This window comes from Poecilia reticulata, chromosome 11 (assembly GCF_904066995.2).
Source record: "Poecilia reticulata chromosome 11, P_reticulata-male-v2, whole genome shotgun sequence".
Classification (NCBI taxonomy): Eukaryota; Metazoa; Chordata; class Actinopteri; order Cyprinodontiformes; family Poeciliidae; genus Poecilia; species Poecilia reticulata.
The window spans coordinates 28,375,367-28,391,935 of NC_088840.1; the positions used below are offsets into that span (position 1 = coordinate 28,375,367).

At 42.2% G+C, this 16,569-nt stretch overlaps 2 protein-coding genes across 2 annotated transcripts; one reads left to right on the forward strand and one right to left on the reverse strand.

Annotated features, from left to right (window-relative positions):
• The first annotated feature begins 129 nt into the window (after positions 1-129).
• On the forward strand, positions 130-11,730 carry klhl43 (kelch-like family member 43). Its single transcript, XM_008422886.3, has 7 exons — positions 130-296; positions 6,077-6,464; positions 7,035-7,183; positions 7,267-7,613; positions 8,932-9,231; positions 9,378-9,553; positions 10,326-11,730. The coding sequence occupies exons 2-7, from the start codon at positions 6,163-6,165 to the stop codon at positions 11,122-11,124; spliced, it is 2,073 nt and encodes a 690-aa protein (XP_008421108.2). The 5' UTR covers positions 130-296; positions 6,077-6,162; the 3' UTR covers positions 11,125-11,730.
• Positions 11,731-12,701: 971 nt separating this feature from the next.
• Positions 12,702-16,537, reverse strand: rpl11 (ribosomal protein L11). Its single transcript, XM_008422888.3, has 6 exons — positions 16,440-16,537; positions 15,728-15,878; positions 15,540-15,646; positions 14,359-14,490; positions 13,710-13,820; positions 12,702-12,794 (listed from the first exon to the last, which is right to left on the reverse strand). Exons 1-6 carry the CDS (start codon positions 16,443-16,445, stop codon positions 12,765-12,767), a joined length of 537 nt encoding a protein of 178 aa, XP_008421110.1. The 5' UTR covers positions 16,446-16,537; the 3' UTR covers positions 12,702-12,764.
• Between the last annotated feature and the right edge of the window lie 32 nt (positions 16,538-16,569).

Genomic DNA, 16,569 nt, shown 5'->3' on the forward strand with positions numbered 1-16,569 from the left:
CAGCTGGGAAACTCGGGGCTATTTTGGGGCTGAAGGAGAGAGTCTCTATTTGGAGATGGAGGTGGAAAATGTGAGGGAGGTTCTGACGAAGGCGGAACCTGACGTCACATTGTTGGTGGGAGCCTGAAACCCCGAACCACACACACACACCCACACACACACACACACACACACACACACAGCCCTCCTGCGGACGGACTAAAGGACGAGACAAAGCGGAAAACAGCCGAGGAATTAAACACAAAGGAAGGAAACCGAGAGAAAAGAAAGGAACAAGAGAGAGGAAGGAGGAAAAGGTAAAACTTTTAATCTAATCAATTCCTGCTGGGTAATCTGATTTTCTTGGACCCCATTTAAGGTGGTACTGATGAGGATATTTAAAAGTTTTTAGATTCTTTTTCACCCATTTTCAGTTAAATACTCTGTTTGCTGCTCACATGTGACCTGCTGTCATTAAAAGACTGAAACGCAACACAAGAACTAATCAAAACTGAATCTACAGAAACTGTATTTTATTCACTGCTTGTCATAAATAACAAATACCGCCATTTTTGTGAAATAGTAAGTAAATAAATTCTTTATTGTCATTTTATATTTCCTTACATTACACAAAAAAATCAATAAAATCGGTGCTTAGTTCTCTTAGTGCAATAAATAACAGAAACAAAAACTGAAAATAACATGATATTGAAATACCAGCGTTGTTGCAAAAACTGTCCCTGAGTCGATTTGAATATCTAAAAAAATAAAATCATAATTTAGCTAAAAACAGATTTCATCAGTGATTCCTGAAGAGAGGAAATGATGATGCATCTGTGCAGGTTTCACGTTTTTTCACATTTCAGCACAAGACAGTTAAAAGTGTTTTACATCATAAAAACAAACAGTAACCAGGAAACAAGAAACAAACATTTCATATCATCAAATGCCGTCATCATTTCAGAGCGACGCTCGTCTGCAGTTTGGACAAGAAGAGGAATAAAAGCAGCCAAAGAAACTGCTGCATGCAAGAAATATTAAAATATTCATATTTCTGTAGGATGATAAACTGTCCCGGATTTTTTTGCAATTAATAATAATATTGTTATTTTGAGACCATTTTCTAGTAATATAGCAAAAACAATGTAAGAACACATTCATAAAGATCAATAAACTTTAACTTCTAATGAATTTTGTAGCGTTGGAAATGAAAAATAAATAAGCAAAACAGCAGAAACAACAAATAAAATGAATTATTAAGTTTCTGCAAACAAAATTATCCTTCAGAAAAGTTTTAGTTGAGACTAAAGAACCAGACTGAAAACTTTAGTCGTCCAGTTCTTGATAGAAACAGAGAAAAGAGAAAAACGATAAATCAATAAAATTACAATTATTGATCTTATTTAAATTTATTGTGCAATTAATTGATATATTGTGACAGGAATAGTTGTTTCACGCATATTTCTGTAGAGCAGAGGGTGTTTGTGTTAACAAGAGAAATACGACCAGATTACACACACACACACACACACACACACACACACACACACACACACACACACACACACACACACACACACACACACACACACACTATAAATACTCTGATGAGACAAGAAGATATTGAGCTGAACGGACTGAATGACGCATCGCTCTGTTTAGCTGCACAAAGCAGGAAGTCTGTGATCCATGTTTATTATTATTATTATTATTATTATTATTATTATTATTATTATTATTATTATTATTATTATTATTATTATTAATACAGGTAGACTGACCCAGATACACTGAAAAAAGAAAACAGGTGATCCAACTTAAACCAAAAGTTAATTTGTTACCAGGAATCATATTCAGTTTATCCAAATAAATATGTTAAGTTTATAAACAAATGTTAAACAAATGTAATCAAATTAAGTCTGACAAACTTAATTTGATTACATGTAACAAATTAGTTAAACTTTTTTAAGTTGAGGCTCTATTCTCTGTTTTCCAGTGAACCCAGCATAGTCAGCCAGTTTCTGGTCTTCAGGTTAACCATCAGGGCCGATCGTCCCTCCTTCCAGGCTTAGGGTCAGAAAAATGGCAGCTAGTATCTCTGTGGACCCCACACATGCTGGACACAAACAGTTTAGACTGTTTCACCTCCCAGTCTGAAAACGTTGCAGCCTGAAGAATCAGAAACTCTGCTGTTTTTACTCTGTCAATAACCTGCTTTGTTTATGCATTTCATTCCTGTTTCTATGTGTTAAACTCAAGTCTGATTTTTAGTTGTAAACACAAATGATACTAATTATTTTATTTACAATGACACCAAAAAAACAAATTGTTTCCTGTGAATCTAACTTGACTTCCCATCAAGAAAACAGCTCACATAAACTCTGGTTTGTGTTTCCTGAACTCCTGTCAAAAAAAATATATTTCTCAATGTTTGTCAGCAACATGGGAGAAATAACTAATTGATTTCAGATTCAATAACTTAATTCAGATGCAGAATTAGGACATTTATGGAAGCTTAATTATAAAACTTGGTAACAAATGCCTTAACCTCTGACATTTGTTGAAAACAAGACGTAATCATCAGCAAACTGGAGAACATTCATCCAAACTGACAGATTTTTCTTCCTTTGCTGTTATAATTTACAACATTTTGATTTGATTTGGACTGAAACTTCATCCTCAAGCTCTCTTGCAGCATTTATGCGTATATTTATTTGAATAAACTAAATATTTGTGTCTTGGAGTGAATGAGACGTGCAGCTGTAGCTGTAACGAAGTGCTCCAGAGTCTCTGCTGCTGGGTTGTTGCTGCTCTGCTTCAGCCAGGGTGTCTTTACTTTCTGTAGCAGTGAAGCCCCCCCCATCCCCTTCATGTGACACCAGCAACAGCTGCAGGTCCGTCCCACCCGGCCCGGCCCGAGTCCCAGCCAGCTCCGTCCATATCAGGGCCCAGCAGGCCAGAATGTGCTATTTATGGAGGACGGGACAGAGGCGTGAATCATGTTTACATCTGTGGCCGAGTCCGGCTGGCCGACCGGCCGGCCGGCTGCACGCCGTCGTTCCGTTTTACAGGTTTTCAGCCGAGACCATTTCAGTGTTTCAGTTTCAATGTTTGACGGTTTCAGGTTTCGGAGGATCTTGTTACTGCCAACAGAAATCCTGAAAGAGACATAGAAACAGAAAGATTTGCTTTAAACAGTGGCTTGAAAACACTGATCTTATTTTATTTTAGAGCCTAAAAACACACGTTAGTCAAAGTAAATTCTGAAAAACACTCAGAGATTGGATCTTATGTCCTGGTGTGGCTGAAATGTGGTCTGATTTGTTCCTGACGGGAACCTTCATGATGCTGGAAGCCACCAGGACATTTTCTGTTTAGCCGCCATTTTGAAACATGCTGTTGTTCTGTTCAACAACACAAAATAAAAAGTAAGACTGAGGATGAAAAACCCAACAGTTTTAACCATAATGACTGGAATATTCATATTTGATGATGGCACTTGACAAAATGCAATATATGTTACTGGTTTCATGGTTATCTTACTGGTAGCTCTGCCACAGCAAGCAATAAATCAATCGCACGATGAAACAATTGATGGTTTTTCTCTTTTTCTACAAAAACTGGCAGATAAAAGTCTTCAGTCTGATGCTTTGGTCTCAACTAAACCTTTTTACGAAGGGAAATTTTGTTAGCAGAGATTTCATAAGTCATTTTATTTCTTGTTTCTGTTGTTTTGTTCATTTATTATGAATATTTAAAATGTCTTTTGGTTCCAGTGTTAAATTTTATTAGAATTTCAAGTTCATTGATCTTTGAGAATACATTTTATATTACTTTAAAATGGTTGAAAATAACTTCTGGGACAGTTTATGAATGGCTGTGTGACGTGTTCATGATGATTTTACTGCCAACCAACCAAGATTGACTGTTAAACGCAGTTTGTTTTTTTAAGTAAAATATGGTGCTCTGTGATTTGTTTCTGACTTGGTTGGACATCACAGATGGATTAAAATAAAACTGCCTAAAATGAAACGATGCAATCTACAAAGATGATGGTGATGCTGAGGCGGATGGTCAGCCATCAGGGAGGTCTGAGCATCTGCAGCTTTTTCACTGAACATCCGGCATTTCTGCTGTTCCTAAGATCTGTATTCTTTATTGTTTTCCAGAAAGCACAATCAAATAATCCTCTCTGGGTTCTTCACAGAAAAAAAATCCAGGAAATCACACTATTAATGAAATAAATACCGTATTTTCCGGACTACAAGCCGCAACCCCAAAGTTTTTATTTAAAAACCGGTAAACATAACATTTTTGCAATTTATTTTTTTTACAAAAAATAAGCCGCAGGTATCTGCAGCTCCAGGTTTTCCGCAGCGACGCAGCAGCAGCAGAGGGGGGCGGACACCCAACACCTGAGTCATAACAGGTCGACTGAATATCACATTTATTACGGTTGAAAAAGAAAAAGTTGCCAAGTTTAGATTTAACTGAACTGATTACGGTAGTTTCCGAACTGTAACAGTAAACGTGCCGATCCTTCGTGTTGCTATTAGCATGTGCTAAATGAAAATAGGCGCTTCTTTCTTCTTCTTCTTTAGATTTCAATGGCAGCTTGCATCCATTATTGTTGCACTACCGCCATCTACTGGATCCTAATATCTATGCCTCAAATTCTCATAATGATCCCAGTATTATTTAAAAATCCAAAAAATCTTCTTTTTCCCCTCAATGCTATTTAACTGATGAACAACATTCTCAAATTTCAATTCCCTATTAAAACCTAATTCAGTTTTAATGGGCGCTTTCTTCTTTTATTTCCAATTTTAACTTCCAATGATTCACTTCCCCATATAAGTCGTACCAGGATATAAGCCGCATGGTTCAAGGCTTAGGAAAAAAGTAGTGGCTTATAGTCTGGAAAATACGACATATATACACTGCTCAAAAAAATAAAGGGAACACTTAAACAACACAATATAACTCCAAATAAATCAAACTTCTGTGAAATCAAACTGTCCACTTAGGAAGCAACACTGATTGACCCGACGAGGGTCCCCGTTGTCAATCAGTGTTGCTTCCTAAGTGGACAGTTTGATTTCACAGAAGTTTGATTTACTTGGAGTTATATTGTGTTGGTTAAGTGTTCCCTTTATTTTTTTTGAGCAGTGTATATAAAAAAAATCTAAATTCTCTCTGGTATTGTTCAGAGGGCCTGACCAAATGTGGAGGCGGGCCGGATGCGGCCCGCGGGCCTGTAGTTTGGGGACCACTGATTTAGAGCCTTCAGTTCAATCCTGAACAGATAATCTATGTAAAACAGGTTAGAGTCATTTCATAATTCTGCATTAATTCCCCGACCTCCATGAACAACTTCTCTGCTCGCAGATCTTCCCCGGTTGCTCTGTGTGTAGAGAAGCTGTAAAACACAAACTGCAGCCAATCACCTCCTGATGGACACACAGACTGTCCGGCAGCGACGGCTCCAGGAAAGCTGCTAACTGGTTTTCAGCAGCGTTTGCAGATGTTACTGGATCCATGTTCATGTCAAACCAACAAACATGTTTAGTCATGAGTTCATTATGATCAGTCACTTTTGTTTTAGTTTGGTTTTACAAGCCGCACCAAACGACCAGGCTACATGTTTTGATTTTGAGGAGAGTTGTAAAAATGCAAAAATAAAGACATAACAGAGTGGGAATAAAGTCATAGCATTAGCGCAATAAATTAATGATAATATGGAGATAAAGTCATAACAATATGGAGCTAGCGTTCTGATAATACGAGAATAAAGTTGCAATAATGTGGGAATAAAGTCATATTTCAAGAATAAAGTAGTAATAATACAAGAATAAAGCAAAAACATTCTAGAATAATTTTGTAGCAATTTTATGCAAAAAATTAATACAAATTTAAATGAGGATTCCTGAGCAGTTTTACTTGGAATAAGAAATTTTCTAGAAATTTCCTGAGATTCTTTGATGTAAATATCCTGTTTTCCCCTGAATAAATGAATCCATCCTGTGAAAACTGCTTTTCCTTATTCCGCTCAGTTTTACTGAGTTTTTCTCTCCGTGTCTCGTTGCCTCCTCTTCAGGTGCTGTGTGTTGTGTTGAAGCAAAACCACCAAAGAAACCAGGAACAATCCTGACAGCTTGATCAGTTCTGAACCTGAAATCAAACATGGCGCCTAAGAAGAAGGCCGTCCGTCAGAGGAAACCTGCTACAGACGCCATCATGGACCCCAGCTCCCTGCCGGTGAAGGTGGAGAGCCGGGGCGACGGCGTGGTGGTGGTGGAGACGGCGGTGAAGAAGATCGAGCAGATCGCGGCGCTGGACATCGCTCAGCTCAACAGCCTCAACCTGCCGCTGCCGCTGCCCGTCATCAAACCCGGGGAGCGCGGGCTCGGCCTGGGCAGCGAGCTCACGCGGCCTCTCCATGGCAACGCTCTGCTGGACGAGCTCAGCAAGATGCGGCAGGAGAAGTCAGTCTGCGCCGCAGCGTCTGGATCAGAACCAGGCTCTGAGAAAAGATGCTGAAATATTCTGATGCACATTAAAACTCAGTCAGAAAAGCCAGAGAGTTTATTACAGATGTGATTCAGTAACAATCATCCAGATGTGATTCAGTAACAATCATCCAGATGTGATTCAGCTGCTCAGATATAAACCATCAAACGTTACAGCTGCAGGGAAATATAGTTAAACTAAAAATGGATTAATGGATGGATGGATGGATGGATGGATGGATGGATGGATGGATGGATGGATGGATGGATGGATGGATGGATGGATGGATGGATGGATGGATGGATGGATGGATGGATGGACAGATGGATGGATGGATGGATGGATGGATGGATGGATAAGTGGACGGATGGATGTACGGATGGATGGATGGATGGATGGATGGATGGATGGATGGATGGATGGATGGATGGATGGATGGATGGATGGATGGATGGATGGACAGATGGATACATTGTCAGATGGACGGATGGACATTGTTGTCTTCAGGCCGGCTGCTGATTGGCTCCTGCTCCCTGCTTGCTCAGGTTTCTGACCGATCTGGAGTTGGCCTGTAAGACTAAAGCCTTCGACGTCCATAAGCTGGTCATCTCCTCGGTCAGCCAGTACTTCAGGGAGATTCTGGCCAAAGACCCCGGAATGAAGCGCCTGGAGCTCCCCTCCCTGTCACCGCTGGGTCCGTTCACTCATGCCACGTCACGTTTCTTTATAAGGAATTATAAAAGTCATTGATGAAAGTTTTCATGTGTCTGTCTCCAGGTCTCGCCAACGTCATCACCTTTGCCTACATGGGCCGGGTCCACATGTCCCTCTACACCATCGGCTGCACCGTCTCTGCTGCCGCCACCCTGCAGATCCCGCAGCTCCTGAAGATGTGCATGGACTTCCTGCTGGCTGAGCTCAACGTGCAAACCTGCGTCTACATCTGGAACATCGCCACAGCCTACGGACTGCTGCCCGTCTGCGCCGCCGCCCGCCGCTTCGTCCTGGAAAACTTTGTGCAGTTCGCCGAGACGCCGCTGTTCACGCAGCTGACCCTGGAGCAGATCTCCGCCTTCCTGCAGGACGACTCCCTGGTCCTGCCATCAGAGGTCACGGCTTTCCAGGTCAGGGGTCAAACTTTAGATGCTCCACCAGAATAACTCATATCCTCTTCTCAAATCTTTTCCAAGAAGATAACACTCCCAGTATTTACCGATCTTGGCTCATTCCTTCTATTTACAGCCGGGTCCAAAAACAGACCCCAGACCAGCTGCTCACCAGCCAGCACAGACCCACATTTCCAAACCAGACACCCACATGCCCACCGTGACCTGAAATCTCCAAACATAACTCACACTGTATGCTTTTTATTAATATACATGTTCACAACGGAAATAGACGAGCAGCTGAGACTTTAGTATTTATAATCTGGGCAGAACATGAGTCTGTCAGTAAGTTAACAGCTGCTCTGTTCTGTAGATGAACGTCTTCACGAATATCAAAGTCTCAGTCTGATTATGTTATTAGCTTTGCTGATGGATGATTATTATATTCATGGGTTCTGAGCCTCTGAATGGATTTATCACTTTTAGCTGAGTATCATCAGCATAACACATAATAAATAATTTTACAGAGTGGAAGTGAATAGCTACAAAAGAGAAAAGCCCCAAACACTGAGCCCTGTGGTACGCCACAAGGAAGATTTAAATATCTTTACCTGTCAAGCCTCGGCCCATGACCCTTACAGATCATTCACTACCATCAAAGTGCAGCATTAAGATCTAACAGGACAGATGTAAACACACAAGCCCACCATCTGAACTCACTATGCCTCACTTCCGCTGTGCGGTCCGGCAATAGTTGCTGCAGCGGCTAGTTGCTGAGACTCACGGCCCAAACAACTAATGCATATGGCACCATTCAACTGCAGGTACACAGGACAACGGCTCAGTACTGTTAGGGTGCAGCTACTGGAATCACTGAACGAGAATCACTTTATTTGGTCAATGTTTGCTTCGGTTCCACCCAAGTTGAGTGTGGGCGTGGTCAGGAACTACAGGCGCTGAAACGCCGATGATGTACAGTCAGTTTCCCAGAAGCTGTGGGTTGGCCTGTCCAGTTGACTCTGTATGCCTTCTTCTGCCTCAACTGATAAAAAGCTTGGACTTCAAGTTTAACTATGGCTTTGTCAAACTGCAGTTCACCTCCCAACTGCTGCAGCCAATCAATGAATGCAGTCTGCTGTCAGTCAAATCACTTGAGCGCAATACCCAGCGAGGTCCGGTGCTGGCAGGGGAAGAACCAGTTAAAGTTAAGGCTATGAAGAAGAGGCTACAGTGTATCTAAAAGTGCCTGGAGCTCAACCACTCAGTAGAAACGAGGAATTAGTGACTTCATGATGCATTTTTACAGCACACTGAAACTCTTCACTGACTCCTGCAGGTGGCCAACAAGTGGCTGGACTTCGACGCTTCCCGTCAGTCTCACGCTGCTGAGCTTCTGTCCCAAGTCCGTTTCGAGACTATTCCAGCCAGCGAGCTGGTGAGCCAGATCCAGCCGGTTCCCCGGATGATGCTGGACCCCCAGTGTCACCGCCTGCTGGTTGACGCCATGAACTACCATCTGCTGCCGCACCAGCAGAACACCCTGCAGTCCCGACGCACTCAGGTCCGAGGGGCCCAGCAGACTCTGCTCACCATCGGAGGACGTCCGTCACTCACTGAGAGGGCTCTGAGCCGCGAGGTCAGTGTCGACATGGCAACAGTAACACTAATTACCGACGTAACAATTTAAACTGCCTTTTTTAGTAACAAGCTTTTAAGATTGATCTCTTCCTAAAATGCAGGGTGTGACCCAAGTTCTTGTTGACCTTTGACCTTCCCATTCAGGTGCTGTGGAGGGACCCTCGTGAAGGAGGAGCCACCTGGCGCCACCTGACCCAGCTTCCGGCGAAGAGCTTTAACCAGTGCGTGGCCGTCATGGACGGCTTCCTGTACGTGGCCGGAGGAGAGGACCAGAACGACGCTCGCAATCAGGCCAAACATGCCGTCAGCACCCTCAGCAGGTAAACTGGCAGGTCTGAGCAAGAACACAACCCTGGTCCAATCCTCAGCTTGTGGCCTTTTCCTTTCAAGCATTCAGACTTTGCTGTAATCTCTCTTACATGAGCTTGATCAACAGTCCAAGGCTCTGCTCTGTTTTCCTGTTGATTATTTTCTTAATTCTGACCTCTAAACCACATCTGCCAGCTTCTGTAAAAGAATCAGAACTAATTGCTATTTTAGAAGACAATTGTGAAAGAAAATCCAAACGCTGACACCAACAAAGAAATGCCAGTCCAGTTACTTTGGTATTCCTGATATCGCTCTGCTTCAGCACACCTTGCTTTAATATGAGTCAATTAGCAGAGGTCTGCAGAGCTTGACTGCCTGCTACTGAGGCAGTTTGCCAGTTAGTTCAAATGTGGAAGACAAGGGACACATTTGTCCCTTGTCCTCCACAAGGACAAGGAGGACAAGGGACAAAGGTTGCAGGACAAGGTTGCAGGACAACCTTGCAGGACAAGGTTGTCCTGCAACCTTGTCCTGCAAGGTTGTCCTGCAAAGGACAAGGTTGTTGTCCTTTGCAGTGATCAAAGGACAACAACCTTTGATCACTGCAGTTTGACTCAACTGATCTAGAGCAAAGCTCTCAAAGAACAACCTTCAGAAACCCTAAGAGCCGTTGATCAGGCCAAGAAATGGAAATACTGTACTATAACTTTGAGAGCCACAGTTTCTTTCTCCACTTGTTTTGTGAATCAGATAAAGGTCGCTGTCTCTCTTCCAACCCATCAGGTACGACCCTCGCTTCAACACCTGGCTGCACCTGGCCAGCATGCGTCAGCGCCGCACTCACTTCTCCCTGTCCGCAAGCAATGGCCGCCTGTTCGCCATTGGCGGTCGCAATGTTGAGGGTCTTCTGGCCACCACTGAGAGCTACCTGCCGGCCTCCAACACCTGGCAGATGAAAGCCCCCATGGAGGTGCCCCGCTGCTGCCACTCCAGTGCCACTCTGCCCTCCGGAGACATCCTGGTGACCGGCGGCTACATCAGCTGCGCCTACTCCCGGTCAGTGGCCTGCTACAGCATGGAGAGCGACACCTGGACTGAGCAGGCCCCCATGGAGACGCCCCGTGGCTGGCACTGCTCCGCCACCCTTGGAGGGAAGGTTTATGTCGTGGGTGGAAGCCAGCTGGGGCCCGGAGGAGAGCGGGTGGATGTCCTGTCAGTGGAGGTGTTCTCCCCAGAGAGCGGGGCGTGGGGTCGGGTCGCCTCGCTCCCACTGGGCGTGAGCACCGCCGGCCTCTCCCCACTGGGCGACAAGCTGTACCTGCTGGGCGGCTGGAACGAGGCAGAGAAGCGCTACAAGGCGGCTGTGCAGAAGTACGATCCGGCTACCGACAGCTGGTCCAAAGCCGAAGACCTCCCGGAGCCCACCGTGGGAGTGTCCTGCTGCAGCCTGACCCTGCCGCCACGCAATGCGACGCGCCGGCAGCAACACCGCAACACGCCGGGCCACGAAGACCCGCAGCAGGCTGCCAAGAACCGCAGCAGGGAGAGTAGCGTGGCCCCTGCACAGAACGCCAAGGCGTAGCGCGACCCGGAGGGAAACCATGATCATGTCGGAGGACTTTTCTGTCTGCAGACATTTCACACCTGAATAATAGCTTTTCTAAAACCTGCAAAAGGAAGGAAGTTCTAAACTTGAAGCATAAAAAATATTCTCTATGTATCAATATGGGGAGCAGAAAAAACCAGAAGAGTTCCTTCTTTACTTATGATTAAAGCTGAGCTAATTTATCTGTGCTGATTGGCAGAAAACCAGAGGAAGCTGCAGGTGGAGGTTAGTTTAGAGAGAAAGCTGGAAGGGAAAGGAGGAGTGGAGCAGGTGGATGAGCAGGAAGATGGAGCAGATCACTGAGAATGAAGGAGTGAACCTGTTCATTTACTTAATGTGATGTAATGTGGAGTACCAAACATGAAAAGTGATCAAATTAGATCGTCTTAATGAGAGAAATCTAAAACACGCCCTTAATAAAAGCTTAAATTTTTACTGCAACTATGAGTGAACCAGAGACTCCAGTCCTTCGGTCTGTGAAGTAAACTACTGCAAAAACCAAACGCTGATGTAACTTATTTGATCAAATCTCTGGATTGTTTTGGTGGATTTTCACTGAATAAAGACAATCTGGTCCAGGCATTTTGCTTCTTCTGTTTTCTGTATTAAACAGCCGTTTGGAGATCCTGCTCCGCCGACATGAAGGTCAACATCTAAACGGTTTGTGTCCAGGATGTGTGGGGTCTGCAGATGTTACCTGCACGTTTTATGACCCTTGACCTTCACCGCCCAGTAACATCCCACAGAAGACGATGCATATGTTGAATTTAATGCTTTTTCTATTTTAAGACTTAAAATAGAAATAAGTTGTTTAAAAAGTGAGTTTTCAATGCACCTAAACTGTATTCTGGTGCCATATAGTTACTATAATATACTGAAATTAATGTGCAATACATAAAAACTTTTGTGCTTTGAAATGGTTCATAAGCAGAAAATCTATGAAAATTTTAATTATAAGTGATTTTGTATAGATTTTTACTATAAGTTGCTTTTTCTTCAAAGTTTGTGGAACATTTGCAGCTCTGAGGGCAAAAATCAGATTTTTAGAAATTGTAACGTTTATAAACCTTTTAACCTGAACTTTGACATCCGTTATACCCCAATAATCACCACCCTGAAAAAATGCTGCCACCTTGTGGCTGAACACCATATTTTTTAAACTTGCAGCACATTAATTTATTTGCTTCAGAAGTGAAGCTTTAAGTCATTTTAAATGCATTTCCTTAAAAAACAAAGAAAAAGAAACAGGACTTTATGCATCAGTTATAAAAAAAAGTTGATATCTCGGCTGCAGCTTTTATAGATCGGCCATTTTTGTTTTGTGGATCTTGTATAGTTGATCATAAATTAATAAAAATTCCATCAGGATGAACATCATTTCTGCAAATCTTAAAAAAAAAACTTGATTTTAAAAACATGAAACTAAACTGAAATAAACAAAATGTTATTAATATGGAAAAAAGCTTCAGTTTCTCTGTTGCTCCAATCGCTGCATGGGATTACATCACTTCCTCATTAAAAATAATTAAAAAATAATCACACAACACTTTGTGTTTGTTTATTTTTTTTACCATTTTATTATTTAGTTACAAACAAGACAGAGAGGATGAGCTCCTTTACTTGCCGGGGAGAATGATGCCATCATACTGGAAAAAAAGAAACAGAAAACAAAACCGTTTCAGTCAAAAGTGAAAAACTGATGATAAAAAAATCTGATCATTTATTACGTTAAACATTCAAACATGTCCAAAAATATAAATATACCCCATGGGAACCATGAGAAACATTTTATGCCTTCAACCTTTACATCATGTTGGATATTTCCTTACGAAGATTCACATTTTTTAAAGATTTAACTGAAACTTCAGGGAATGTTTTTGGTTTTCTGACGTCTTGAGTTTAAACATTAAGTTAAATAAACTCAAGATTCGCCACAGAGTTGAGCCAAAAACAAAAAACACAGCATGTGAAGATGAAATGAATCCCTGGAAGATTCAAGTAAATTCATACATCAAAGAAACTCAGTTTGACTTTGAGTCACGTTATGGTTCCTAAAAACTTCGGCTAAAAAGACACAGAACCAGCTCATGGTCAAAATATAACAAATGAAGGTTTAACAGTTTTTGCTGCAATATTTGCATTGAATTTCCACAAAAACTTTTAAAAACAGAAATTTGCTGTTGGAGCCGATTTTGTGACATCGAGTTGGATTAAATGTGCTTTTTTAAAATTTTATATCATTTCATATTCCCACAGAAAGAAAGAAAATCCATCTTTTAAAAATGTTATGTTTCTTTAGTTTAAAGATAAAACTGTGCTGTATGTTTTAATGTTTCCTAAAGAAGACATTTTACTACATTTATGTCTTTTAAAAAAAATAAATCATGACATTTGAGAGTCTAAAGTTATTTTTGGATGGAATGAGAGAAAAACGGTTCTTAGCAAAGGTCAGTGGTCTAGTCAAAGTCTAGGATTAAGACAACTATATTTAATCCCATATTTTGTAGCTTTTATCCAACAGGAAGTGGTTTGAACCACTTCCTGTTGACCTCTGAACTCACTTTCTGCTGGAACCAGCGCATGGCCTCCTCTTTGCGGATGCGGTGCTTGGCGCCGATGCGACCCGTTTTCCGCTTCTTGTCTGCGATGCTGAAGCCGGGTCTGCCCAGAACCTGGAGGAGGAGAGAGAGGCGAGTTAGAGCTGCACCGATCCGTATCAATATCTGATCGGTTCTGATGATGAAAGCGATTAGAAATCAGCCGTCAGTGACGACGGTTCACCACATAAACCCGTCAGAAACTAACGCATCAGTTCAGTTAAAGCTAAACTTTTTCAACCTTAATAAATGTGTTTACAAATTAATGTGATGTTGAATCGACTTTGGGTCGTCTGTCCTCCTCTGCTGCATCCAGAGTCACTTATTTACGTACGTTTACAGTTTTATTTTACATGTTTGATCAAACTTGTGAAGCTGTTCTGTACTGATGGTTATCTAACAAATGTGTACGTTAGTAGATTTGCGTTTTTAAAAAAGAAACATTTGAAGTGAATTCAGAAATGTTTTCTGTATCGAATCAGATCTGGGAAGTGAAGAAAGTGGATCGGTGAACCTTTGAGGCTCAACCCGCCGGTGAAGGTTGGATTGTTTCCATAGAAACGATAAATCCTGTAACATGTTCTGCTGTGAGACCAGGCCGTCCGAGCCTCACCACGTAGAAGTCGAGTCCGTAGATGCCGATGCTGGGGTCGTACTTGATGCCCAGGTCGATGTGCTCCTGGATGCCGAAGCCGAAGTTCCCGGTGTCGGAGAAGTTGTTCTTCCTCAACTCGTACTCGCGCACCTGGAGGCAGCAGGGGAGCGGAACGTCACCGTACGGCAAGCAGTCACAGTTTCTATCCGTTACTAAACTTTTCTCTGCAGATTCATGTTGTCATTATTACAATAGGAAGATGTGAAACATCAGAATGTTACCAGAGTAAAGTTATTTCAGGAGAACTACAGCACAAGAAATAAACTTAAAAGAATGTTGAGCATCTTGTGAAGTTAATACTCTTTAATAAAAGTTTTATGGATAATTTTAACACATCACATTATCATCATCAGGACTTTGAACCGATATCAGCTTCTCTCATTATAACAAGTTTTTTCTTGTAATTTTAATTTTCTGCTAGAGTTGTGTTGTTTACCTCACAGAAGGGATGACAAAGAGTAGCCACGTTTTGAAAACATTTATCGTTATTTATCATTAAAAAAAAACAACAACTACAATCAGAAATTAGATCTGCTATGACAAAAAAAATTATGAATAAATCTGATTAATTTTTAAGCCATTTGGCCCAGACTGTGTGAAATGTAACAAAACTAGATGATAGAGAAATGATGGCATCTAAAAAACAAAGTTCCACAACTGATGATCAGGATCTGAATCAGACAAAAACAAAGATTCAAAGTCTAAAGACAAACTTTAGATCAGGAGAGATTTAAACAAACTATCTGTTTAAAACTGTTTCCACGACATTTTCCAAACATATTTACAACAAACAGCTGGTCCATCGTTCCCAAAAAGGCTCAAACGTCATTTAATAGTTTAAACGTGGACAAACTTCAGTCTTTCATATAGAAATATTTAAACTAGACCTGGTCTGGTGTTAAAGATATACCAAGATGGAACCAGTACTACAGTTAGAACCAACCAGATTCTCCCCAACATGTTGCTGCTCACCATCAGCTGGCTGAAAAAAACTAACTATTTTCCCTCATAGTTGAAAAACTTGCATTTTTTATGTTAAATTTGTTTAACAACAGAAAATACAGCACTTTTAATTAGATTTAAAGCTCTGTTATTTTCCATTTAGGAGTTTGGACCCACAGCACCGAACAGAGCCTCACCTTCAGCCCTTTCTCCAGGATCTCCTCTGCTTTGGCCCCACGGACGGTGCAGTGGACAGCAATCTTTTCATTCCTGCGAATGCCGAAGGATCTCACAGTGTAGCGGGCTGCGGAGAGACAAACGGGCCCAGAATCAGAACACGCCTCAGACATTCAGTCCAACCGGCCGTCCGGACCCAAACACTGACCCTTGGAGAAGACGGGAGTCTGTCCGGTCAGCTGCTCCAGCACCTTGGCGGCTCTGGTCAGTCTGTCTCCGCTTTCACCCACGCAGATGTTCAGGCAGAGCTTCCTGATGCGCAGCTCTCTCATGGGGTTCTCCTTCTTCTCACCCTGGTCCTGCAGGGAAAAACACACACAGAGGATCATTTAGCAGCAAAACTCACCTGACAGCTGCTGTCAGGTCTAGTTAAAGCACCTAATTAGGCCAGGCTGCAGTTAACCTGCTAACGAAACCCATTTTAACACCTGGTTAGCTCTGTGGAGCTGGCTGTCAGAAACACACGCCGGCTGGAGAACATGTCCTAACATCTCCCCGGTAGCATTAGCATCAAAACAGATCACAGATCTGTCCGAAATTTAATGATCTCACACCTCAAATATTAACTGAATCCCGTCGAGAAACTACGCGACACGTTTCAACACCTTCAGCAGAATGTTTACCCGAACTACCTTCAGTGAAATAAGCAGTTTTCAGAGGCTAGTCTGTTAGCATGGGTTACCTTAGCTAATTAAACCGACATTTGTGGTGCTTATCTAACAAATACAGCGACAGATACAAAGTTCATCTTTGGGTCCGTGTGTCTGAACAGTGAATAGCCGATAAAACGGCTTTAACACCCCGATGATTGTAGATTTAAACCGTAACTTCGTGTGAGTTCAATGCGACATCACACTCACCGCCATATTGGATAGCTTGGAAAAGGACGACACATTTCCGGCAGGACAGCTTTATAGCCGAGTGTGCGCCCTCAAGTGATCCCCCCGGAATAAAAAGGAGCAAGGAGAGGGTTCCGCTTAAAGAGTAACG

What these genes read in the sequence shown, in the direction of transcription:
- klhl43 (XM_008422886.3), top strand. Translation starts at nt 6,163, where the DNA reads ATGGCGCCTAAGAAGAAGGCCGTCCGTCAGAGGAAACCTGCTACAGAC. An exon ending in AGCAAGATGCGGCAGGAGAA is followed by an intron (nt 6,465 to 7,034) that starts GTCAGTCTGCGC and finishes CTGCTTGCTCAG; the next exon opens with GTTTCTGACCGATCTGGAGT. An exon ending in CAGAGGTCACGGCTTTCCAG is followed by an intron (nt 7,614 to 8,931) that starts GTCAGGGGTCAA and finishes TGACTCCTGCAG; the next exon opens with GTGGCCAACAAGTGGCTGGA.
- rpl11 (XM_008422888.3), bottom strand. An exon ending in ACGGACTCGACTTCTACGTG is followed by an intron (nt 13,821 to 14,358) that starts GTGAGGCTCGGA and finishes CTCCTCCTCCAG; the next exon opens with GTTCTGGGCAGACCCGGCTT. An exon ending in TGCGCTGGTTCCAGCAGAAA is followed by an intron (nt 12,795 to 13,709) that starts GTGAGTTCAGAG and finishes CTTTTTTTCCAG; the next exon opens with TATGATGGCATCATTCTCCC.